At 44.2% G+C, this 26,567-nt stretch overlaps 1 protein-coding gene across 3 annotated transcripts; it reads right to left on the bottom strand.

The window, feature by feature from the left end:
- Positions 1-11: 11 nt before the first annotated feature.
- On the bottom strand, positions 12-26,567 carry PCYT2 (phosphate cytidylyltransferase 2, ethanolamine). 3 transcript variants are annotated; one of them, XM_053288991.1, is made up of 13 exons: positions 26,349-26,567; positions 20,481-20,569; positions 17,806-17,967; positions 16,964-17,030; positions 16,483-16,567; positions 15,662-15,706; positions 12,249-12,387; positions 10,417-10,499; positions 10,215-10,292; positions 9,670-9,735; positions 5,279-5,344; positions 4,758-4,846; positions 12-1,228 (listed from the first exon to the last, which is right to left on the bottom strand). In XM_053288991.1, the coding sequence occupies exons 1-13, from the start codon at positions 26,432-26,434 to the stop codon at positions 1,096-1,098; spliced, it is 1,188 nt and encodes a 395-aa protein (XP_053144966.1). In that variant the 5' UTR covers positions 26,435-26,567; the 3' UTR covers positions 12-1,095. The 3 variants fall into 3 exon arrangements, with proteins under 3 accessions (XP_053144966.1, XP_053144967.1, XP_053144968.1); XM_053288992.1 differs by lacking the exon at positions 26,349-26,567 and adding an exon at positions 25,901-26,244; XM_053288993.1 differs by lacking the exon at positions 20,481-20,569 and having other exon boundaries at positions 26,349-26,479.

Genomic DNA, 26,567 nt, shown 5'->3' with positions numbered 1-26,567 from the left:
TGACACAAAAACAAGTTGTCAATATTTTATTAATTTACACAGCAGAAAATGTACGAGAGAGAGAGAGAGAGAGAGAGAGAGAGAGAGAGAGAAGAGCCCTGCACTCATATGCAACCTGGATATGTGTTCCTCACCACATGTGAGAAAGAGGCCTCAGATAAGCAATCTGCTGGGCCTCAGCACAAAGCATCCAGCATGGGTGGGACAAAGCATTTAAGTACCGTGGAGCAGATGCTGGGCTCAGGGTACCTGTGAGAAGTTCAGGGTCAGTGTGAAGGAGTGTGAAGCAGCACAAAGTACTAGAGGTTTAAGGAACAGCTTTAACCACAGTGAGATTTCCAAAGATTTTACATCATACTTATGTGATGGGGCATCCCCATCAAGCTCTTCTTGCTTAGCCATAGGCATAGCCAACAGACATGCCTGAGCACAGGTGAAGAAGGACACTTCCCCCCATTACAGCTTGGGAAGATTCTCAGTGCACCAGATGCAAGGCAGTGGAAGCAGCGATGATTGGCTGGCTCTGTACCTCTCTTTCCCCCTTGTGACCAGTAGGGAAATGTTGTAGCCAGTCTGCAGACTGCCTCCAAGCCCTGCCACACCCACCCACCCAAGGGCATCTGGCCCTATTCTAGTGAGTACTGCTATTGACTGAGAACCCTTGGATCCTTTCAAAGCTGTAGGCAATAAGCCAGGCTGGAAATGACAGCTTTAAAGATCAGAAAACTGTCTCTGGCAGGCAGAAATCAGAAGGCTGTTCTGAAAATATGTAGACTCCAAAAGACATTGAGCAGAGATGATCCCCACTTCCCAGCTCCAAAAGGTAAAAAATTGCCAGAAGGTATAACCCCGCAGTGTTAAACATTCATTGGAATTAAAACCAGTTATTGGGAGGGCAGCATTAAAACCTTCCCATGGGAGTGGGCCTGGGCTATCTAGGTAGCAGCATCCTGGATCTTCCCCACACGCAGCTGGTGTACCAGAAGCCAGGAAGAGTGTGACCGCAGGCCTTGCTGAGGTTGGCAGCAGTATCCTATCCTCCAGGACGGTTTTGCAGCTCCAGGAGAGGAGGATTCTGCTGCACTGTTCCCCATACTAGCTCTCATGCTCTTCCTGACCTAGTGGACCTGCCCTCTGATTCACCACTGCTTCTTCCCTTCTCTTCATGGCCTCCAGCACAGCCAGCTCCTTTGCTTCTTTCTTCTGGTTTCGGGCTTCAAACTCCAGCCTGCAACAACCAAAAGATCCATAAGACAAACAGCCAGCTAGCATGTGTGCAAAAAAAGAAACTTATTTTTCTCTATGAGCAACATGTAGATGTAATTCCACAGGGCTCTTTCAAACAGCAGGGATAGGGGTTGGGAAATCTCCTTTCTGCAGAGCCCCTCCCTTCTGTGTTATAGTGTTTCTGGTTCCTCATAGGTAAGCCATTGAAGGAAGTCATGCACAGGGCTCCCAAGTAGGATCCAATGTCTTCAAGAGCAAGACACTTGCACCAGTGCCTAGAAGCTTGTTCAGAATAGGGAACCACGATGCCAGGATGGGAACTGCCAACACTCAATAGGAAAAACATGTCCTCACAATTCAAGCACTAGATTCATTCATGTTGCTCCCCTGAATCGCCCAGAGAGGAGTGACAGGCAGCAGAGAGAATCCAGTGTCACAATGGATTGCTTGGTACACAGTCTCCCCCTTGCCAAAATGGACCTAACACACCACCTTTCAGCATAAAGGCCAAGAAAGCAAAGTGTGCCATTGAGTCGGTGTCGACTTCTGGCGACCCTGTGGTTGTCTTTGGTAGAATACAGGAGGGGTTTACCATTGCCTCCTCCTATGCAGTATGAAATGATGCCTTTCATCAGCTTCCTATATTGCTGCTGCCCGATATAGGTGTTTTCATACCAGCGGGGATTCGAACTGGCAACCTCTGGCTTGCTAGTCAAATCATTTCCCTGCTGCACCATTAAGTAGATCTATAAAGGCAGATACAGGGCTCTTTTTTACTCTTAGCAGCAGGCATATACATTCCACCTCAATTAGGACTACAGAGGCAAAAGGAAGGATGGTAATTAGTTACCACTTCAGTGTCTGCACTGCTCAAGTAAGTAGTGGACATGTCTATGGCATATACATATTTGCATTACTCATTCTGGTTGCAATATCTGGTTTCACAATATGCTGGATTGTCAGGAACAACAACAACAACTTATATACCACTTTCCAACAAAATCCATTCCAAACAAAAACCATTCCAAAATCAATCAATCAATAGAATAGATCCCTGTCCCCAAAGGGCTCACAATCTAAAAAGAAACATAAGATAGATACCAGCAACAGTACTGTGCTGAGGGTGGGTAGGGCCAGTTACTTCCCCCCTGCTAAATAAAGAGAATCACTACGTTAAAAAGGCGCCTCTTTGCCCAGGTAGCAGGGATAACAGGGCAAGGAAGAAGGGATAGTGTTGGTTGGAGACTAATGTATATCTAAAACTATGGGTAGCAAGAGCTGTGCAGGGCACAGTATTGCCATCCCAATGCCCACTCTGCCTGCCGACATGTTCTCAGGACTATTTATTAGGGATGTGTCTGGAACTGGCACGGAGCCCCTATCACCACCAGAAGCTTTCCCAGACAGCAAGATTGACTGTGGGTTTTCTGCAAAGCTTTACTGTGAGTTTGAAGTTGCCCCAAAAAACCTGACACAAAAAGTGGATTGTTTTTACTCCAGATATAAATCGGGCTACACTCTATTGTGCAATGAAAAACCCAAATTTGGGCTGAAGTGCTCCTTGACAGCTCGCAGGGACTTTGGGGTAAATTTGGTCAATATGTGAATGCACACCTCCATTCTGGAGGAGATGTGAACTAAAAGCTGGGTATGAAAAACTTCAGGAAGCATGCACTATTGCGTGGCAATGGCTGTTCTGGGAGCAGCCACCTCTGCATGATGATAAAAGGGTGGTGTGTATTTGGTTTTGGACACTCCAAAGCACAGTCTAGAATATATGGCACAGCAGAGGCATATCTAGGGAAAATAGCGCCGAGGGCAAGCACTGAAATTGTGCCCCTGTCGAAACATCTGACATCCATCTTTCAGATAACTTTACCATAATATCAGCTCAAAAATACAAGTCAAGCTTGTTAATCTTTTAATTAACAAATTATGGCACAACATGAAACTGGGAAGACCAGAGTCTGAATCCTCATTCAACCATGAAACTCACTGGGTGATTCTGGGCCGGTCATGTATCTCTCAGCCTAACCTACCTCAGAGGGTTGTTGTGAGGATAAAAATAACCTTGTTATGTTCCTCTGAGCTCCATGGAGGAAGAGAGGGATATAAATGTGAAAAATAGAAATAATTAATAAATAATAATTAGCATGAATGTGCAAACCCACATCAACCACCTTGGCATGGATTCACACAATCATGCTAATGTCGGTTACCCACATGAAACCTAAATTAGAAAAATTGAGTAAGCCAGGCTCTAGTCACAAAAATTTATCTAAACCCTTATGCCTGTTTATCCAGTTGTATTTGTTAATTACAGAGCATGGATGTCTGTCTATAAGCAGGGTACTTTGAGTGTTTGTTTTTGTGTGGGAAGAGGACTGTAGAAATATTTATGGTGCAAGAGTAATCTGTTGCATTTTAAAATCAGATTACCCCTGTTGGTCCAGTAGAACAAAGACAGTCAGAAAAATAGTATGCAGCCAGCCAGTGAGCCAGCCCGTCACATAACAAATAAGGTATGTGAGTTTTCGAGTGACACAGAACTCTGTCAGATTGAATGGTCAACAAATTTAAAAGGAAACAAGGTATTTCTGGAGTGTGGGCATGATAAACAGAAATATCTATACTGTTCCTTTTTGGAATAAATGTTCTCCCCCATGTAGCCTGAAGAAGAGCTCTGTGTAACTCAAAAGCTCACATGCTGTATTTTGAACACTTTGCTCCTAAAATAAGAGGTGTGACTGAGCAAGATTTCAATGGTTGAGATGGAGCTTTAGTGCCCCTCCACATGGTTAGAAGTAAATTCAACTGTATAAAGTTAATTAAATTTATGTAGATATATTTGATTTTTTTATACAGAGAATTCTGTATTTTTGGTACAGAATCTATGTTACCCTAGTGCAGAATGTATTTATATTTAGCACAGAGTGTACACAGTATGGCAGGAGTGAGCTAACTTCAGTTTTGTGTTGTTTTGTTTGTTTTAAACTAGAATCCCTGTGGTCCACTAACATGCTTTAAACAAAGCAACAGCGCACACATACTCAGCATCCCTTAACAGTTAAGACATACAGTCAACCCTTTGTGCTTCCCTGCCCCCCCAGCGAGCACTTGCCTTTTATTTCAGGCAGCCTTTGCTGCCTAAAAGCATCTATTCCCCTTTCTCTCCTTCCAGAGAGGGAGAGAAAGAAAGAAATAGATGTTTTCAGGCAGCAAGCACTGCCTGAAATGACTCCGAAGAGCTTGCTCAGGCTCTTTGGAGCTCAAGGCCACGCCCCCTTTACATGTGATGTCAAAGCTGCCTGAAGTAAACAGCAAGTGCTCGCTGGGAGAGGGGCGCCGGGGTGCCTCTCCGACCACAGTTGGGGCGGGGGACGGTGCACGGCAGGCACTTTGTGCCCCCTTGCAATGGTGCCCCAGGCACGTACCCTGCCTGCCCCACCCTTGTTACGCCTCTGTGGCACAGTAATGCCAAAGTCCTATTATACCAATCTCGAAGTGAATTAAAGTCAAGATCCACCAACCTGTTCTTAATTATTCTTTCCACTATCAGATCTGTGGTGAGATTGTTGCCACTGTCCACCAGGCGGAAGATTCCACGTCTCTTGGGTTCCTGCAGATATGGAGAAGATAGTAAGCCTGATGAGAAATGCAGAGCAAAGGCTCTTGAGAGGCCTTCCGAAGCCATTAGTCATAGGCATTTGCTAAAAGAGATTTCAAAAGCTCTGCACTTGTATGTGCAACAGCTGCAGAAAGAGATAGCAATATACAGCCACGAATAGGAAGAGAGAGGAACTGTGCTTTCTCAAAGTCACTGCAATGAGAGGTTTGCACTTGGTCACACAGAAGCCAGGACAAGTGTCACAAACTATGGAGACTAGACACAGCCATGTACTCTTGTCATCCAGCTGCCCACACAACCATTTCAAAACCACCTCCAGAACAAAATGTGCTTGTCCGTCATGTGCTGTGATCTGGACCATAGCCGATATCAACAGTACCATGAAAGCAAATAAAGAGAGCTCCAGTTCTCGGGATCCCTTACCTCATATGGGTATGACCCATCCTTGTCTGGTACCACCTCAGTCATCCCATGGCACACAAGGTCTACCTGTTGAGAAGCAGCAGTAGATAGATATCTTTATTTCGGTCATTGACCAGCAATAATAAACAGACAACAGCTACCACCACTAATCAGATGGTGGGTTCTTTGCGAATTACACAAACTACATAACAGAACTTGGCCACATTCCAAGACACTGAGTCTTTAAAATTTGACAACAAATAATCTAAATAAAACTCATCAGTGTGGTCAGGAAATTCCATTAAAAAAGAAGAAATAAAATTAATTTGAATATCCTTGTAAAACGTACAATAGAGTAATACGTGTACAGTTGTTTCTATATTTCCCAAACCAGAAAGACATAAGTGGGCTGAGTATGGTAATTTCTTAAACTTCCCCACTAAGATTGCAGTGGAGAGTGCATTTAGCTGAGCAAGGGTCATAGCTCTTCTAAATTTTGCTGTTAGGTTGATTAGGTATTCAGCAGGTTTTAAATTTGAAAACTGATTACCTATATAAATCCCTCTAGGCAGCTTGGCTGACTCTTCTTGCATTTCCATATCAAACACACGCTGTTTGATGACCCATATTGCTTGGTCATACCCCATCCTAATAAGCTCCTCCTGGGAAAAGCCGTAAAATTGTAGCTTCTGTCTTAAGGTCACCTTCCATCTCAAAGCATAACTATCTATAAGGGTTAGGGGAGCCAAGCCCACTTGGGAAAATAACAACTTCAACCAAACTACAAATATACTCAGCCAGAGTCTTATTTCTAATCTAAAAACCCCTGCCTCACGTCTGAGACCTGTACTGGAAACACAGCATGGCACTTGAAATATTGCTGTGTCTGGTTTATTCAGGTGAGACACCATGGAATTTATATAGAAATTAAACAGAATCGGGGCCAGGATACATCCCTGCCTAACACCCCTTTGAGTTGGAATTTCTGCTGATAAATGTCCTCTAGTGCTGCAGCGCACCCTCAGGCGGGAATCTTCATGTAAGTTATAAATAAGTAGCAATAATTGCTTATCTATGGTAGAGTCCCTGAGTTCTGACCACAATTTCTCTCTTGAAATTAGGTCAAAAGCTGCTCTAAGAAAGCAGCCTTTGGGCCGCTAGTGTACTTCTCTACTAGATGTTGCACAATGTGAGCCTGGTCAACAGGAGAGCACCCCTTGCGGAAACCAGCCTGCTCGGCCCCCAGGATATTATTAGATTCAAGACAGTCCAAGGGTTTCCCATTTAGGTGTTTGTCAATTTACTGGTGACATTCAGAAGATTGATTGGGTGATAACTGCCAGGCTCATCCCTTTTCTCTTTTTTATATATAGGGACTATGATGGCAACTCCCCAGTCTTTGGGTACTTTAGCAGTGCAATCTATATAAGTAAAAAGAGAGGCTAATACTGGGGCCCACCACTCCAAATTAGTACGTATTACCTCAACAGTTATAAAATTGTTCCCTGGGGCCTTACCAGGCTTAAATTGCTTCACCAGCCCCTCAGTTTCAGAGCAGATGACAGGAGCCCATTGTGGCAGAAGTTCAACATCTAGTTCTAGTCTGAACACACTAGGTCCTTCCCGCGTATATAATGTGTAGAAGTGACACTCCCATATCCCAGCAGGTATAACTGAAGATGAACTGACGAGTACCCTCCCCATAGGTTGTGATACAGGGTGCCAAAATACTGCTGTGTTCTTCACTTTGGTAGCAGCAGTCAATTGATCCCAGGTCTCCCTAGTGGCCAATGCTTTATTTTCCCTTAATAGTTTTTTTGTACTGCCTTTTCATTTCTAACAAATCCTGGGCCATACATATAGTAGAACCTTCAGCCTAACCTACTTCACAGAGTTGTTGTGAGGAGAAACTTAAGTATGTAGTACACCGCTCTGGGCTCCTTGGAGGAAGAATGGGATATAAATGTAGTGATGATGATGATGATGATGATGATGATGATGATGATGATGAAACAACAAAGCAGGCTTACAAGAAAGAACAAGTCAAGAACCGAGCAGAAAAATGGAAAAGTAAGCCACTGCATGGTCAATATTTGCACAGTATAACTGGAAAATCAGACATCACCAAGACCTGGCAATGGCTTAAGAATGGCAACTTGAAGAAAGAAACAGAGGGTTTAATACTGGCTGCACAAGAACAGGCACTAAGAACAAATGCAATAAGAGCAAAAGTAGAAAAGTCAACAACATACAGCAAGTGCCGCCTTTGTAAAGAAGCAGATGAAACCGTGGACCACCTAATCAGCTGTTGTAAAAAGATCACACAGACTGACTACAAACAAAGGCATGACAAGGTAGCAGGGATGGTACACTGGAACATCTGCAAAAAATACAAGCTACCTGTAGCCAAAAATTGGTGAGACCATAAAATTGAAAAAGTTGAAGAAAATGAAGATGTAAAAATATTATGGGACTTCCGACTACAAACAGACAAACATCTGCCAAAGAGCCCCTGGTGGCGCAGTGGTAAAACTGTCGCCCTGTAACCAGAAGGTTACAAGTTCGATCCTGACCAGGGGCTCAAGGTTGACTCAGCCTTCCATCCTTCCGAGGTCGGTAAAATGAGTACCCAGAATGTTGGGGGCAATATGCTAAATCATTGTAAACCGCTTAGAGAGCTCCGGCTATAAAAAAGCAGTATATAAATGTAAGTGCTATTGCTATTGCTATTGCCACACAATGCACCAGATATAACTGTAGTCAAGAAGAAAGAAAAACAAGTTAAAATAATCGACATAGCAATACCAGGTGATAGCAGAATAGAAGAAAAAGAAAGAGAACAAACAACAAAATACAAAGATCTACAAATTGAAATTGAAAGGCTGCGGCAGAAAAAGACCAAAATAATCCCAGTGGTAATTGGCGTCGTGGGTGCAGTTCCAAAAGACCTTAAAGAGCACCTCAACACTATAGGGGCCACAGAAATCACCATCAGCCAATTACAAAAAGCAACTTTACTGGGAACAGCCTATGTTCTGTGACGATATCTATAACAACAGCAACAACATTGACAATAAAATTCAGCCATCCCAGGTCCTTGGGAAGGACTCGATGTCTGGATAAAACAAACCACTCTGAGCCATTTTGGAAGGGCGATATATAAATAAAATAAATAAATAAATAAACCAGTCAATAACACTTGACTGTGTAAATAAATAATAATATAATTTAAATGCATTAATAAGGTTTCTTTTCACCTCTTGGCAACTAGCATCAAACCATGGACAAAAGAACAGTTTCCTCGCCTTATTAGATAAGGGTTTCATAATGGCAAGCGTTGGCTGTAATAACTGAGCCAATTTATTATAATGTTCGAACACAGAGATCTCGCAAGGGCCATGCTGCCCAGTAATTAAAGCAGTTCATAGACTGCAAGCTTGCTGTGAGTTTAGAACCGTGACTACTAAATTTTGTTGGCTGGAAGAGATTCAGCAGTAATCACGGTCACCTTCAGTCTTAGGCCCCTATAGACTTTAACATGGACACATGTGAAAGCCTCTGATGTAAGGGAGTGCTGATCCATCACAAGTACAGCATGAAAGAACACACCTGCCAGAAACTAGTCCTGATAATACAGCCAACACTACCATGGTGGGATGCAGAAAATATTGGTTAGCACTTATTCATGTGCCATTTTCCTCACAGCAAAATATTTCCTAGTAACTGCAGGGTGCCTGTCCCCCCTCACACCCCCAACAAAAAATCAACTGATTGTTTGCAGAGGATAGCTTTTCAGAGAATAAAACGGGATAATTTAAAGCATTCATTGTTTATAGGACACACATTCATTTTTAAATTTCTCAACATGGGCTTTAATCAAACTCATTGTACACATTTCTGTAGTTCTCTGAGCAGTAGCTGGGAAAAGCCAAAACCTGTCCTCCAAAACACAACAAGAGAAATGATGCAACAGGTGTGTGTGTGTTTTGAGGTGACTTCACCTGCTGGACAATACCTAAAGAGTAACACCACTCGTCTATGCCTGAAACATTTTTAATGTTTCCAAATAATTTCATAAGCGCAGATGTAGTCTCTTTTAGTTTGTTTGGAAGCTTTCCTTTGGAGAAAAACTGACCAGTCTAGAAGGTGCTTCACCTCCCCGTCCCCCTCCCCCTTAGGTTTTACACAGTTATCAAGCTGCTAATGTTGGATTAGGGCTAGCACCCCAAATGAAAAAATGGAGTTACTTTTGTAATTCCATTTAAATAATTTCTGTACACTGCCTTGAGATCCCTGGAGAAGCAGTTTCCAGTCTTCGTGACCATAGATACTTCCTGGTAATAGCAGCTTCCTGAACGTCTGTGTATTGGCGGCAGACACACCCATACCCAGTAATGGGACTGCACACTCACCTTAAAATGATCCAACAGATCAGCAGAGACTGCATAAGGGGCTCCAATCACCACCTCAGAAACATACTAAAAGGGGGTGGGGAGAGGGAGAGATAGAGAGAGAGGGAGAAGACAAACATGACTCTCTAGATATCCACATCTGCCAGTCTCCTCAGCCTAGTTACTTGAATTCTGAATGTAAGAGTCTATCTTGGGGATCGGGAGGTTCTTCTAGGCAACACCAACACCAGCTGCTTGCCTCTTGATAAACATAGCACAATGCCAATAAGACTGCCATTCCAAAAAGGCAGGGCATTAGAAATTTGCATGATCGTTATCACAAGGAACAGAAAATACAAGCTCTAAAGAAAAAGCTTCTTGCAGAAGCTTGCTTTGTATTTCAGTTGTATTCCAAGGCAGCATACATACATAGGGTTGTTTCCCAGGCAGTCTCCCATTCAGGCACTGACCAGACCCAGACATGCTTTGCTTCAGTATGATTGCTATATCACATATCTCCAGACCATGCCCTAGTTGCAAGAGTCAGATTCTAACCAAATACTCACCCTGCAGGCCAGAACACTGAGGGTCCGCTCATGTACATTCATGATAGGATAGTTCTTGCCCTTGTACATATTCACCTCCTGTGGTTAAAGCATGGCAATCAGTACCAGAGCAAGTGAGAAGCTGCATTACCAGCCTCTTGAACTCGTCTCAGGTGAAGAAGGACTAAGTCAACTCCCTGCCCTCCTGAACTTTGATACCCACCTGGTCAAAATGCAGCCCCACAATTACATAAGGCCGCTCTGCTAATTGGTGTACTTTATCCAGAAAATCCACATGACCAATGTCTGGGGGATGTAAACATTAAGGAAGAAAGCCCATGGCTAAGAGCAAGGAAGATGAAAAGCCCTAGAGACGCTTCCCACAAATCCTGTTTCTTTTCTTTAGCAACTGCAGTAAACATGACTTTTCCTGAGTGCACAAAGATGTACACTGTTGGGGCAAACTGGGGAAGCACACTTACCATGCTATACAGAGCAGTACAATGCCCTGTCCAGGATCAAGATCAGGAGTTCTGCCAGTTTGTTGCCGACACCTGAGCACAGCATTGATTGACTGGCACTTGCAATGTCACAAACCACCACCACCCTAATTCCTAAAGCTGCTTTAAAAACAGGCACTCTCTATTTAAACAAATTGTTTTAAAGCAGCCACATTTAAATAAATAACTATCTATGCTGCACTGTCTGAAGATTTAGGGGAGGAACAAGACAGTATTAAAATGACTGATAAGTACATCTTTTGAATGCATTTGTGAAGGTGAGGGGAAGGTGTAGGAGCAAAAACACAATGAGTTCTATTTAACTATATGTCTGCTCACACTCTTTACTGGCCATATCCCTCACTCCACATTTTAGTGGCAGAGTAGCCCCATGTTGCTAACAGAGCTGTCTTGTGCTAGCAAACATGAATGGTCCCATTTCCTAAGTAGGGTCCTCCCTGGTTTGCATTTGAATGGCAGACTCCATGTGTGAGCACTGCAATATATCCCCCTTAGGGGAGGGGGCCACTCTGGGAAGAGCATCTGCATGCTGGCATGTGGAAGGTTCCAAGTTCCCTCCTTGACATCTCCAAGGCGCTTTCCAGACTAGACCCTACAACGGGGTCAGGACATATCGCAGAAGTGTGCTTCCACACTTCCTGCGTTGTGACACTGCAGTCCCTACATGGACAGCAGGGTGCTGTTCACATTTCCAATGCCTTGTTGTTAATTTTAATCCCTGCAATACAGAGCAAGGATGTCGTATATCTGGTGTGAAAAAGTTGCTGTTTTTTCAGGTTGTTAGTTGCTGTGAGACTGCTCCCCCTGCTGTTTATGTTCCAAATGTGACTTGCCCGAATGGCAGCTTTTTGCTGCTGTTCCATCCAGCAGCTAGTCTAGAAAGCACCCAAGACAGGGCTGAGAGAGATTCCTGCCTGCAACCTTGGAGAAGCCGCTGCCTGTCTGTGTAGATAATACTGAGCGAGATGGACCAATGGTCTGACTCAGTATACGGCAGCTTCCTATGTTCCTATACTGGGAGGTAATAAAAAGGAGACATTGCAACAGGGAACATGCAATGGCCTCAGGGCAGAGTTGCCTCCTTACAGAAGGCTACTTGTAGCTCCCACTAGATTAGCACATGCCATCATCTGACTGCCCTGAGCTAAACTAGGAATCCCAGCATAGAACTGTTATTACAGATGGCTTCACAGCAGGGGAAACAAAAAGGGGTGTATTGATTCTCTAATATTTGTGACAAATCACCACAGAGTCCAGGACTCGGAGAACATGCTTCACAGCAGGAGAAACTTGGGGCGGGGTGGGGGGGAGGGAGAATCATTCAAGGAACTGCTTGCTGCTTGGGAGGTCTGCGGTTAGCAGCATTTCTAACAATGAGACAGAACAATTGAAGCTCATTTATGACGTTTTCTGTTAACAGAAGATCTGCTTCAGACCTGAGGTGCAGGAAGCCTCATCTCAGAATGTCAGGACCCCAGATTTGCCCACAGACACTCCCCACCCCCAAATTGTGTCTGTCCTGAAAGAAGGATACGAAAGAGATCAAAGGCGCCAGCCACATAGATTATGGTGTCTCCTGGTTGTGGCTCCTTGCCAGATGCAAACTGGATAATCTTCTGGGATGTCTGCAGGAACTGGGAGACTCCGGTCCAGGGACTGCGGCCTTTAGGGTCCTGAAGAAAGGAGTCCAACTTCAATTGTACTTTACTGGGAAGAGTTGTGATGGGACTACAGAATGGCAGTTTAACATATACTCCTAGGAAAGCCTATCTGCCCACATGTCCCTATGTTCCCATTCGTCTGAATAGGGAAGGGCATGTTACACAGGCACAAGATACCCCATATCTGTCTTTTTTCAGAGAATGAAGCATTTTCAAGAGCAGAAACAGAAGAGGAAGTAAAGACAACCGCGGGCTTAAGGAAGTCTTTCTATTCATTCTTTACTTCACATTAAGAAACAAAATCACTGCAGCCAATCAGCCAAACATGGCTGGCTGCCCCATTTGTGGCCCACACCTGCTAGCCATGATTTTAAGCACTATGTGGAATAAAATTATTGGGCACCTTTGCAATTGGCTAAAAAAAAGCTTTAGACTCAGCTCCCAAATACTGGGTGAAGCAGTAGTGTTTCAGCTGCTTTGCTTCTCCTCCAAGTTCTGATATTGAAACATTATTATCTGATGAGAGTGACTTTGAACAGAGATTTTAATGGCCAAATCAAGCTTAGAACTTTAAACCTCCCATACTGCATAGGATTGCAGCCAAGTTATTTTGGATGATTGGGCAGGAGGAAAAGAGAATAATGCAGTGCAGTCTCAGGAAGCAATTTATTAAGCAGGATTTTCAGGAAATGGTTTATTAAGAGAACATGGAGACACTGGAAACCATATGCTAACATGGTTTCTGCTAGTCCAACCACTGCAAAAGTCCTGACAGAAGGGTGTGCGGGAAATGCTGCAGAAGTTTGCTAAGCCAAAAGTGTCTAAACTGGAAGTGTGCAACAACAAAATGTAAACTAAAAGAAAATTAAACTCTGGCAGTAGGAGGGAGGCACAGGGGAGGAACTCCAACCTGCAAAGTTCCCCAGTGTTTTGACTCTGGTGGGGAGAGAAAATAATGGGATGAGCTAGCACAAGAACTGCTAGGTATACTCACCCAGTTACGGTTCCACACATGGTGCCTTGTGCAAACCCATGGAAGATCAGATGAAAAAGGCCTTCATCTGGAAACCCTCTCCGACACCATCCAGCTACAACAATTTGATTTTAAGGCTGGTTGTAGGAATGTGTCCTACCAAAAAACTGCAGGAAGCTTTTCAGAGAAAATTTAACCCCAGGACTGAAGGGGGTTATTGCTGACCTCCCACAAAATTGCAGAGATTATGTTGTCCCATGAGGGGGCGGGGGCAGGGGCAGGGGCAGGGGCAGGGTGCTATGGCAGGACACAAATAATGGGTCTCACCTCATGGCCTTACAATGCCAGCAAGCATTTGGAAGAGCAGAATGGAGTTTTAGCCCCACCTTGTGATAGGATTTGGTATTGCTCCTGCAACTACCGTAGTTCAATCAACAGATCTTTTATCAGGGATTCTCAACGTGTGGGTCCCCAGATGTAATTGGACTTCAGCTCCCATAATTCCCAACCAAAGGCCACTGGGGCTGGGGATTATGGGAGTTGAAGTCCAATAACATCTGGGGACCCACACGTTGAGAAGCCCTGCTTTATATGCATGTTACAAAAAGCATCTTCCTTGAGATCAGAGCCAGAACTGTTAAGAGGCTAGCCATATAAAGCCATGCAGTTTCTCAAGGTACAATAATCTACCACATAACTTCCTTATTGTATAAACAAACAAAAAAGGAAGCCAGGTGCTGAAGGAATTTCAAACACCTCCAGACAACCTAAATCGGTTTTCTTGTGAAGTCTTGATGGGATAAGAAAACAGTCATGGCAAACCCAAAACAATGTCCATGATCACTGAGATGACCTCAGATCCAGGTTCTCCAGGTAGGGTTGTATCAGCTGAAACTGTTAAAAAGCATTCCAGGACACTATGGCAGCTTCACTGGCTCCCCACTTTGCTTCCGGACCAAATTCAAAGTGCAGGTTTTGACCTTCTACGCAGTCAGAGTCCTACATGGCTTGGAGCAGAATATCTGTCAGATTGCATTTGCTCATATGAATCTGCCAGGATCCTTATATCTTCACTACAGGCCGTGCTCTTGGCCCTGTACCACTGTTCCCTCTAAGAGGGATTCCCAGATGTTGTTGACTACAACTCCCAGCATCCCCAGCTTCAGCAGCCTTTGACTGGGGGTTCTGGGAGTTGTAGTCAACAACATCTGGGAATCCCTCTTAGAGGGAACACTGCCCTGTATTGATGCAGATTCAGTTGGCAGGGACCAGAGCCAGGGTCTTTTCAGTAATGCCCCCCAACCTTTGGAATGCCCTCCTAGAAATCCTTTGTCATTCTCCTTCCTTGGTGAGTTTTTAAGACCTCCATTTTAAAAGTATTGTAAAACTGGTTTAAATCTGTTTTCCTGTTTTACTTTGTTTTAGTTCTGTCTGCCATTTTATCTTGCTGCTGGTTTGTTTTTATTGTTTTATTATTGATTTATTATTATTTATTGTTGTTTTAGTGTTTTTATTGTAAGCTGCACCAAGCAGTAGTGTGCTGGAGGGGCAGGTGGAAATATTTCAAATACATAAATAAATGAGCAACCAGATATTTCCTTGAGTGCTTAATGAACTGTTTACCAGATGAACTTGTATGTCCACTAGGGTTGCCAGGCAGAAACCTGGAAATTCCTTCTGTGGCTTTAATCTAACACTGGGTCAAGGAAGGAGGTTACGGCAGTTTGTCCCACCTATTCCCTCCCTGATCCTTTCATCTTTGAGACCCACCCCTGGTCTGGCTGCAGCACAATTGATCCCATTCACTGTAATGAAGGCGGGGGGGTGCGTTAAAAGAACTTGAAGGAAAATGAACCAAAGGAAGTTGTAGCTGCCTCATTTCCCAGTTCAGAGGCAGATTTAAAGGCACAGAAGTTGGCTTCTCCAGTATTAATTGTAACATAGCACTGCATTTCTTGAAATGTGCCTGACTTTCAGCTCATTCCGTGATTTGACAACCCTTTTAGGCCTCTCTGAAATCAGCCAGAGTCCGGTTTGCTTCTTCAGTTACAAGCAGATGATTGTAATTGACCATAACTTTGATCAAGATACTACCCATAGTCAGATTTGCTCAGGGCATCATTGAACAAGCACCACCATAGTAGAGCAGGGCAAACTGCACAGTGTGCAATGACATGCTGACAGACTGACTAAATTATTCAACAGCACTACTCAGGAGTTACTCTAAAGGAGTACTGTAGTAAATCTAGTGAGGACATCAAACACTGTCATCAAACCCAGGACTCAGCTGTGACTACTAGAGCAGGTACTTACTTTCCCAAAGTTATCTGTGTGTTTCCGATAATCCATGTCTTCATCCTAGGAGAGGAAGAGAGTACATCAGTGGTGAAGAACTGTCATAGGATCTCTCTAATTCAGAAAGGGAGCTTTGGATCAGAGAGGGCATAGCTGCTATCATTCATATCAGCCCACCGAACATTGTACCCCCACAGTCAGAAGATAAGCTCTCAGCTGAAACTGGCACAGATGTCCAATGGGACACTGTTTAACTTCCACCATACAGACAAGGTGAACCTCAAAATCACGTTTTCATTTCATGCTCTTAGGTTTATCCAGGGATTTATCCAGGGATAAATCACACTGCCCACCAAGTAAACTGCAGCAAATTGCTGCTCCCACATACACAGACACCCCTGACCCAAGTGAGGTCCTTCCCCACCATTCTCTCTGCAGCCCACTCCAACTCCTTCTCCCCAATTCCACATTACTGTCACCTGATGACCTCCGCACAAAGCACTTTCCCTCTGAGTTCCTCTCTTCCTTTCTCACCAGTTCACCCAGGCAGAGAACAATGTCTAAACACTAAGAATAAAGTTCTTTACACACTTCAAAGGCCACCATCAAACATATGCTTTCCTTTTTGCTTCTGGCAGCCACTACCTAGCAGCTCTGCCATGATAGTCCTGGCACATATAATGTTGATGAGTGGCTTGCCCAGCCTGTAAAGCTCAGAAACATGACTGTAGTCTGTCCAGGAAGCAATCTTGAATCAGATGCCCCACGTGCCACTGAAGCTTCATGTAGCCAAGAAGCCCCCTCCCCTTGCAAATCTGCCTTCCCTCTGTTTGACTCACAATGTTGCTGTGATGAGCCTTGGTCATAAGCAGCATACGGCCAACCAGATCTGTGGTGGAGACACCCTGGGTGCGTTTACATTCTCTGCAATAAGACAAGCTCTGAGTAAGAAAGAAGCCTTGATCACAGCTGCTCACAATATCCGCAGAGTCCTCCAATTTGCATTCTTCTGAGAATGTCTTTGAGACACATTATTGTTAAACAGGAGCCAAGGATATGGGAATGGGCCGAGAGACTGAAGGAGTCTAATTCATTTCCATTGCTGAAGCTAAATGGATGACGCCTGGTGTGACAAAACAGGTCACACCTGGTCAGTACTTGTATGGTATAGACCATAAGTACACATTCTGAGCTCTATGAAAGAACAGCAAGGTAAAAATAGAATGTATAAAATACATGTAGCATCTCAACAATGCCTCACTATTCTAATCTGGGCACAAATTCCAAGCCATGCAGCGTCAATTATAACGAAGGCTTTACCTGTATCTCCCAGCATTCTTTACTTCCTCATAAGTATCCTTGCCATCCACAGTAAGTGTGATGTCATCTGTGAAGAAAAAGAACATCAGGCCACTACTGGCAGCTGGATTAACTGCCTGGGAAGCCTGATCAGAATGTAAAACTGCACACCAGCCCTTAGTTATGGCAATATGTGTAGAAGCAGATCTGGTCTCTCTAAATCTGGGGGAACCTTTGGTTGGCTGCCCTTCCCAGTCCAGGAGAAGCATCAAGCAGCATCCTGGAATAGTTCGAGCCTGGAGTGCAGCTGGATAACTTGAATGTAATTAAATTCCCTTCCTAACACACGGAATCTGCCTTTTTCACAGCTGCCATACACTGAGTTGACACTTTCAATTAGCTATCCACTAGGACTCCAAGATCTCTCTTCTGGCCATTCACTGACAGCTCAGACACAGAAAGGATTGACAGATTGATCGCTCTTTCTTGATTCTGTGGGTGGTGGTGCATGGCCGTTCTTAGTGGGTGGAGCAATTTGTCTGGTTAATTTTGATAATGCCCAAAGATGCAAGTTTTGGGCGGTAAAGAAATATGTTACATAAATAAATAGATGTCCGTCTATTTCTGCTCCCCAAAACAAGAGTCATCCTCCACCTATCAACATTTCACTCTACAGTGTTACTATTAGTGGCATTGATAAAGTCAGCAATGGAGAATGAACAGGAGATTTACTGGGAAAAGGAAACAAAGTTATTTCTCCCATGGACAACATTTCTTTAAATAGTTTAGCTCAAGAACAACCATTGAGCCCAGACAGTCTCCACATGTACCAATAGCTGCTTACAAAAAGCTGAGGTACTCACTTCCATGTACACAGAAGTCACAGTTGTGTTTATCTAGTGTTTCCAGTGTTGTGACATATGGAGCTCCTGGCACAATTTCATCCACCCACTTGATAGCCTTCACCATTTTGTATCTTTCCTCCTGAGTGAAAACTGGGGGACCTTTATGCTTGGAGATCTCCTCTGAGTCAAAAGGAAAACAGAATTGTTACTATCAGGACTGCAGTGTATATTCTACACATTTATGGACTTGCTAAGCAAGTTAGTATCTGCAAGCCTAAGGAGCTTCCGTTTCAATTTAACCAGACATCTGTCAAGACACTAAAAGTAGGCTGAGAAACCCCAGCTCACAAAGGGAGCAGTATCCAAAACAAACAAACAAACAAACAAACAAACAAACAAACAAACAAACAAACAAGAATCATGTTGATGGTTTTTTAAAAATTCCAAACACATTGATTTCAATAGTACTTTCTTCTAAGCTACATTTATTTATTTATTTGATTTGATTTGTATACCGCCCTTCCATAAGAACAGCCCTGCTGGATCAGGCTCAAGGCCCATCTAGTCCAGCATCCTGTTTCGCACAGTGGCCCACCAGATGCCGCTGGAAGCCACAGGCAGGAGTTGAGGGCGTGCCCTCTCTCCTGCCATTACTCCCCTGCAACTGGTACTCAGAGGCACCCTGCCCTTGAGGCTGGAGGTGGCCCACAGCCCTCTGACTAGTAGCCATTGATAGACCTCTCCTCCATGAAGTCATCCAAACCCCTCTTAAAGCCATCCAGGTTGTTGGCTGTCACCACATCCTGTGGCAGAGAGTTCCACAAGTGGATCACGCGTTGTGTGAAAAAGTACTTCCGTTTGTTGGTCCTAGACCTCCTGGCAATCAATTTCATGGAGTGACCCCTTGTTCTAGTGTTGTGTGAGAGGGAAAATAATCTCTCTCTCTCCACTTTCTCCATGCCATGCATGATTTTATAGACCTCTATCATGTCTCCCCGCAGTCGTCTTTTTTCTAAACTAAAAAGCCCCAGGTGTTGTAATCTTGCCTCATAAGAAAGGTGCTCTAGGCCCCTGATCATCTTGGTTGCCCTCTTCTGTACCTTCTCCAGTTCAACAATGTCCTTTTTAAGATGTGGTGACCAGAATTGTATGCAGCACTCCAAGTGTGGTCGCACCATAGTTTTGTATAAGGGCATTATAATGTTAGCTGTTTTATTTTCAATCCCCTTCCTAATGATCCCTAGCATGGAATTTGCCTTTTTCACAGCTGCCACACATTGAATCGACACTTTCAACAAGCTGTCAACCACAACCCCAAGATCCCTTTCCTGGTCTGTCACCGACAGCTCAGATCCCATCAGCATATACTTGAAGTTGGGGTTTTTCGTCCTAATGTGCATCACTTTACACTTGCTAACATTGAACTGCATTTGCCATTTTGTCGCCCACTCCCCCAGTTTGGAGAGATCCTTTTGGAGCTGCTCATAATCCGTTTGGGATTTCACTACCCGGGAGAGTTTGGTATCATCTGCAAATTTGGCCACCTTGCTGCTTGCCCCTGCTTCTAGATCATTTATGAATAAATTAAAAAGCACCGGTCCCAGTACAGATCCCTGGGGGACCCCCCACTTCTTACTTCCCTCCATTGTGAAAACTCTCCATTTAGACCTACCCTCTGTTTCCTGTCTTTCAACCAGTTAGCAATCCACACATGTACTTGTCCCTTTATCCCATGACAGCTAAGTTTCCTCAGGAGTCTTTGATGAGGAACTTTGTCAAAAGCTTTTCCAAAATGGCTCAGGGTGGTTTACAATTAAACAATTATATGTTTCAGATCAAGAAGGTAGAGTCTGTTTACTGAGTCTGCAGGACTCCAAACTAAGGAACTCGGAGGAAGAATATGGCTGTAGTAAAGCTACTGGCCCACATGCTCCACAGTTCCTGCACTGCTGCGGACCCCTAAGGAAGCACTGGTGGCCTAGCGCAAGCACACACATTCCTAAAACAGCATGCCCACACTCCAGAAGCACTACTTACATTGTTTCCAATCTAAATAGCTCCTCGGAGTGCAGATATATATTTATGTATAAGTATGCATAAGAAGCGGAAGACCACCGGCACCTCTTTAGTTGTCTGTAGCAGTACAGTTGGCTCAGAAATGCCCATGTTACACTGCGGATCATGCGGCCACCATGTAGAAGCCTCAAACAATTCCCACTCAGACAGAAAATAAGTGTGCTTGATCTCAAAGGCCTCAGACTTTCTTCTCCGGTAACTGTTAGGGCTGTGCACAGCCATCATCAGGGTCAACCCAGTCTTAGTAATGGTTAAATCATACATTTGGTCCCCAGAATGGCTTGAATTGCATCGAGCTGATACTGATATATCGACTCAATGCACTGGGATGCAGGGACTTATCTTTAATAAAGATTCAGCTTTTCTGAAGAAATCAGCTGGGTCTGGCCTGCAAATGACCCAGTCACAATTTTAAACTTGGTAAAGGCCAAGATGCAGAAACAGCTCTGTGGCCTCTAGAAACACACAAATGACAGGGGGAACACTAGTTGTTAAATATACTGGAGGAAATTTGCCATTACAACACTCTCAGAGATGACTCTGAGAAATGTGTGTATCCTTTCTAGGAGTGCTTCTGAAACTGCCCAAGGAGAAAAACATGAAATAAATTTCCTTACCATCTGTGTGAACTCCCACAATAAGATAATCTCCCATTGCACGAGCCTGCCGTAGCTGATTAGAGTGCCCATAATGCACCATGTCATAACTACGAGAGAGAGACAAAGACAAAGAAACTTGTGTGAAGGGTTTGGCCTGGTACTGACTGTTATCACAAGGCTCTCTTCCCAGATCACGCCTAGAATGCCAATTACATTATAACTGGGGCTAGGTATCCACCCAACAGCCCTATTCATGCTGGTTAGAGATGAAGGTGGTGTTATTGTGAACAGTATAATGTGGGTTTATTCCTAGTTATATGGTTGTACATTTTGCCCACTTAACACAATGTCCTTCCCCTAAACAATTTTTCTCATGCCTCCACCCAGGATTATACCCACTGTCTTATCACCTGCCCTGAAAGAAAGTAACCCCCCACCCCAGGCCTGATATGGATCTCTGGTGGAAAACCGCAAGAGCACACAGATACTTTATCCTGAAGGCAATCACAAGTGGAAAGTCCCAACATGTTTTGAGCTTGAAAAGCTCTTCTTCAGAGGATAAATTAAGATGACTATAAACGTCATGATGGTTGTAGAAATACCATTTCCCCTGTAGGTGACAGAAGAGTGGCAAAAGGGTGAAGGATGTGCTTGCATTAAGCTAATTTTCCCAACAAGGAGTAATATGTTCTTTAAAACATATCGTTCTTGAGAGATTACCAACATTTTATAAAGGATTCATTAGAAGTTCTGAGTGTATTGATTTTTATTACAAGAACCAAACTATATATAATGTGTAATGTTAGCCAGATAGTTGCTTCTCTGCTACAATGCATACTTCTGAGAGAGAGATCTATGTGGGGAGGGATTCTTAACTCTCTCTCATCCACCTCTTGTTTTGCCCATGAAACACCCTTCTCTTTCCCAGTCACTGTCTGCTCTGCAGGGTTCCAGACATGCTATTGTGAGATAAACATCAGGAGGAGGAGCCATCAGGCTAACACTTTAAAGCAGTTCACATGATCTTCAATAGGGTATGACAAGTGTCCTGTGTGTGCTTTCTGCATTTTTGGTTGTCTGTGTGGGAAATGCAAGGTTAGGAGGGAAAGGAAGTGATCATGTGTGAGGCTCATAATAAGTACGAGGGCTGCTTCTAACCCCCCCACCCAGCAGCTGTACCTAGCTACGGAAGGAAGGAAGGAAGGAAGGAAAGCCCTCAAATCCAGTACGAACCTCATACACTATCGCTTCCTTCCCCTCCTACTTTGCTTTTCCTTTACAGGCGATCAAAAACCAGGAGCATGTATAGTTCGTGAACCTGGGTAGGACATTTGTCCTACCCTACTGAAGACTGTGTGAACAAGCAGTAGTAACGGATAGTGAGATGCACATGTAATACCCACATTTAAAATAGCTGAAAATGAATACTTGTTGGTTTAGCAGTCCATATCTTTCTACGGTATCATTACTCCTTAGAATCCAAGTGCATAGTTTCTGAACTCAGACCCCTCCCTGTAATGACCACTTTAAGGTCAAAGGGAAGTTGAATCCTTCCTTCACTAATGAAGTGACAGCATCGTGGAAGGGAACTATGGGCTCTATGAAAATTCTCCAAGAATCAAGTCCCCCATTCAGTGACCAATTCATGGTTCTTTTCTCCAACAGTTCCTTATAGGTCCCCATGTAGTACTTTATTCAGAGAGAGAAAATCAATTGTGACGTGAGTGACCTACATCTTGTATACAGAATATTTATTGAGATGTTTTTAATTTATGCTCCAAAGAAGAGTTTTTCAAGCTCAGACCACACAGGAAATCTCTCCTTGTACTTATGTAGAGAATACAACACTGTTCATGGCTTCTGACTGCTGTTTTTGCATTGCAGATAGGGCAGTCTCTCTTGCTGCTACGGAACTACTACAGGAGAGCAGTAAGGAGAGAGGCTGGTGTTCTGGAGATAAACACGCCTGGAGGCCAGCAGGAAGATGCCATATGTTGCTAAAAAGAAATAGGAAAGCATTCCTAGAAAGAGTTTTGCTTCAAACAGGGAAGAATACACCCACACTTAAAAAGACAAGTGTTATGAGAGCAAAAGTTATGTCAATGTGAGTTACAAATTAACAAGAAAGAAGAGAACTCTGATCTTGGCCCAGAATTTAGTGGCTGCAGGAGAATCAAAGCAAGCCATTCATACTGAGGTGCTCAGTTATCATACTGCAGCCCAGAAAGGGTTTTGGTGCCAACATTTCCAGTACAGGGGTTATGTTCCAGCAGCCACATTACCATAAATCCAGTTCCCACTGTGACACCCGGGGGCTTTCCACAGGTGTCATTCCCTTGTAACCCATACCAGAATCACAGAGGGAGTTTATTCAAGGAGCTTGTGAACTTCAGGGAAAACCAGACACATGCAAGATGCTGGATTCATTGTGGCCCACAGCTACACAAGATTCCTGGTAACATAAACCATTTGCTCAACCCCTGGAACAGTTCCCAAGTTTGGTCCTTGCTGAGAAATGAGACCTTCCTTCAAGGCCTGGGGCCTTCCTTCAATAAGGACATGCTGTTCCTTCATGGAATTCCGTCGTAGGGCTGGCTGCTACTCAAGTCTTGGAAGGCTGATGAACTATTAATGAAAACTGGCCTTGCCTGCTCTGTCCCCTGAGCAAGCCACATGGAATGCACATTGCCCACCCCCGCTCCCACTACCAGCTCATGCAAGCAATTCCAATCCCACTTCTTAAAGCACATTCCCCAAACTGCTACAAATGAATTGTAAGCTAATTAGCAAGATTTTTTGCATCCAATATAACTGCCTATATGAATGCCTCTGGATGAAGCAGGAAGCACATATTCTGAAAGGCTTGTGCTCCCAAGCACCAAGCTCTTAAGGAAACGTAGAAACTGTGAAGAAACATCAAACTAGCTTGATTGTCACCTGGATGCTGGAAAGCAGAGCAGAGGGGGAAAGGCTTTTCAGCAATTGAAGAATTGGACTTGAACGTGAGAAACCAACACACCACTAGAACTGAAGAGCCAAACAAGATGGAATGTGGGAGATCCATGACTGGATCTCCAGATCTCTTTTTCTTTGGTTAACAGCAACCATGCACAGGGGGAGGGAAATTTGGATTGGGGGTGCAGTGCTGGTAAGGGAGGGGGTAACAATTTTCCTGACTTAATTTTTTTTTTGAAGCTAATAGCTGCAGAAGAGATAAGAGACACTATATTAACTACACAGGTACAATACAGCAGCTTGGCAGAGGAGATAATTTACATTGGGAAACGGAAGGAAAGGGATTTACTTTAGAATATTATTTCCTTTTAGCAAAAAGTTCTCAAAGCAGTTTACATAGTAAAACTGGGCAACATCTAATGCTAAAGTTTTCACTACAATTGCATTAGCACTCTTCCTTGAACAAGGGCGTTCCCAAGTTCTTGCAGGCTTCTTCAGAGAGCTGGGATTAGCAGTTCCTGGCTCTCAGGACTCTCCGTGGAAGAGGAAATAGTGATGAGAAAAAAGAATAGCACCCTCTCCCCTGGAAGCCTCAGGCTCCCTGAAGCCTGAGCACCACCAGGCTCTTCTAGCACAAGTGGGAAGGGCCTTCTCTTCATCTTAATGTTAGGTAATCCATTTGTGCCAAGACCTGAAATACCAGAGCAATATGCCTTCAGATTACAACAGTACACTTGTGCTCTTCGCACCCTCCTTGCTCATTTACAGTTACAGCTGATAGGCCCAGGCAAATATCATCTGAGACCATTAAACCCAACCCATGACAAGACCAATCTAGGCCACAGGGAATTCTCATAGATGGCTATGGACAAATATATATATATATATACACACACACACACACACTGCTCTTCACCATAGAAAGGGATATTGGGAGACTGCTAATTCTGGATATAGAATTACAATATACAACTTGACTTGCTCCAACCATATAAATTGTACCTTGGAGTGGCACTCCATAGCTCACCATTTGTGACCTTAGTTGGTCATTTCCCTCCCAGTATGTTCAAATAAGGCAAACATTGCATTGACTACAATGTAGTTGCTCAGAGAGCTTTTTCTCATCCCAAACATCTAAGAAGATCTAAAATCTTCTGGTGCCTCCAGGAAATGGTACAACTGCTGCAGCTCCCCATGCAGCAGTTGTTTCAGCCATACTGGCAATGGTAAAACTACAAAAGCACATCTGCATGCTTTTTATTTTAAATTGTTTATTGAGAAAAATGTAGTCATGTGAACAATTTTAATGTGTGGGGAGAAGAATAATCCCTTGTACATGGTTCTGAATTATTTGGAGGAAAGCCAAGATACAAATTTGACAGGTACCTAAAGTGACTGATGAATGGCCCTCTCTTTTAGATTGAATGTAAGAAATAGTGACAAGCAGAGGCTAAGCATTGTACAACAATAATAAAACAAGCATGCCTCATGCACAGGTTTACATGGAAGTCGGGCAGAAAGGCAAGAACAGAGAAGATATAAAATAAATGGCTCCAGGACCATTTATGCAGCACCAATGGGCATGGAAATAGTAATTGCATGGAAATAGGCACTGAAAAATCAGAAGTTCATGCAGGTTGACTTCTGACATCAGCTAGGGGAAAGGGGAGGTCATAGGGTAAGTAAGCCATTTGTGAGAGAGGGTTTTGGTCATTTGTGCAAAGTCCAGAAATGTCAGAATAGCATGTCTTCATTTCACTTCCTGCAGAGGTGCTTCTGTGTTATTTAACATTCTCTCTTCCCACTTATAATCATGGTTGATTGGGCCAGGCAAATATCATTCAGACCCATTAAACCCAACCCATGACAATAAGAGTCAGGGAATCCTCACATATAGTTACGTGGAAATATTGCTCTCTGAGGCATCAAACACACACACACCTCAAAACCAGAGAAATTCAGGACACAGATGACTTGTAATATGTCTCAATGAACATTTACAGCCTTATCTAAGCTCCAAAGTCCTTTCTACATAGTGCTAAGATGAGAACATCTCGTTCCTTCAGATGGAATAATTTGTTTATTAAGACATATAAACGTGTCTGATTCAGAGCCAAGCCAATCCGAGGGGAGAAAAGATACGAGAAAAGATTATCCCATAGCTGCCCACTTACCACTGGAACTACTGCCAAGAGTTCAGTTTTGGGATTGAGCCATTTCTGAAGCCAGCCCAACTAAAAAAAACACTCTGCTGTGATGCAAACTGCCTGCCTGATCTCTTTTGCCCACACAGCACATGTTCAACACTATTGCAAATCTTGGGTTAGTAAGAACTACTATAGTCAGAAATCTTGAGTGTCTGACAAATGGCAGACAGACACTCCAAAAAGAAAAAGTGGGGGCAGGGAACAGATCTGCCCTATTAGGGACAGCAACCACAGCTTGCAATTAGCATGTACCAGACCCCACAGTGGCACACACACCTATATAGCACAGGATCTTCCCAAGAGCAGGCTTGCAGCCAGATTGGTTGCACATTTACGACGTTCAATGGAGCCGACTCCTCGGGAAGTTGCTGGGGTTGCCTCCCTGCCTGTGTTCTTCTTGGGGACCACGAGTTGCTCTAGGAGCGGGTCGTGACCTTGGCAGTGGGTACAGACACACTACACGGAAGAGCCAGAGCCACGGTCCCTGGACGGTCCCGCCGAGAAAGGGAAGCGGGTCCTTGTCGAAATGACCCGCGGAGAGGGGACGGCAAAGGAGAGGCTGAAGAACCCCGAAGGGGACCCACCACCACCAAGGCAGAAAGCAGCGTGAACGTTGCTATGGGAACGGCGACGGGAGAGAAGGCAGCAGTTGCCATAGAAATGACCAACGGCTGAGCCCGTCTCCGTGGTGACGGTTAACCGCGGCACTCATTCATTCACTCACCATCCGTCGCACCAAACGCGCACCGGCCGGGCAACGGCGGTGTTGGAGGCGGAGGCACCCCCGGCGGCTGCTCCGTTCCGCAGCATCTCTAGAGAGTAAGTGCCGGACTCTCAGCTGTTGCCTCTGCCCTGACCCTGGTGCTGTCACTTGCTGGGACCGTCCCCTGTCACCTGATCAGGGGCTCGCCGAAGCCTTGGAAAGCGCCGCCATCTTCGGTCG

Source organism: Hemicordylus capensis, chromosome 2, assembly GCF_027244095.1.
Source record: "Hemicordylus capensis ecotype Gifberg chromosome 2, rHemCap1.1.pri, whole genome shotgun sequence".
Taxonomy (NCBI): domain Eukaryota; kingdom Metazoa; phylum Chordata; class Lepidosauria; order Squamata; family Cordylidae; genus Hemicordylus; species Hemicordylus capensis.
This window is presented reverse-complemented; position numbering and strand designations above follow the sequence as displayed.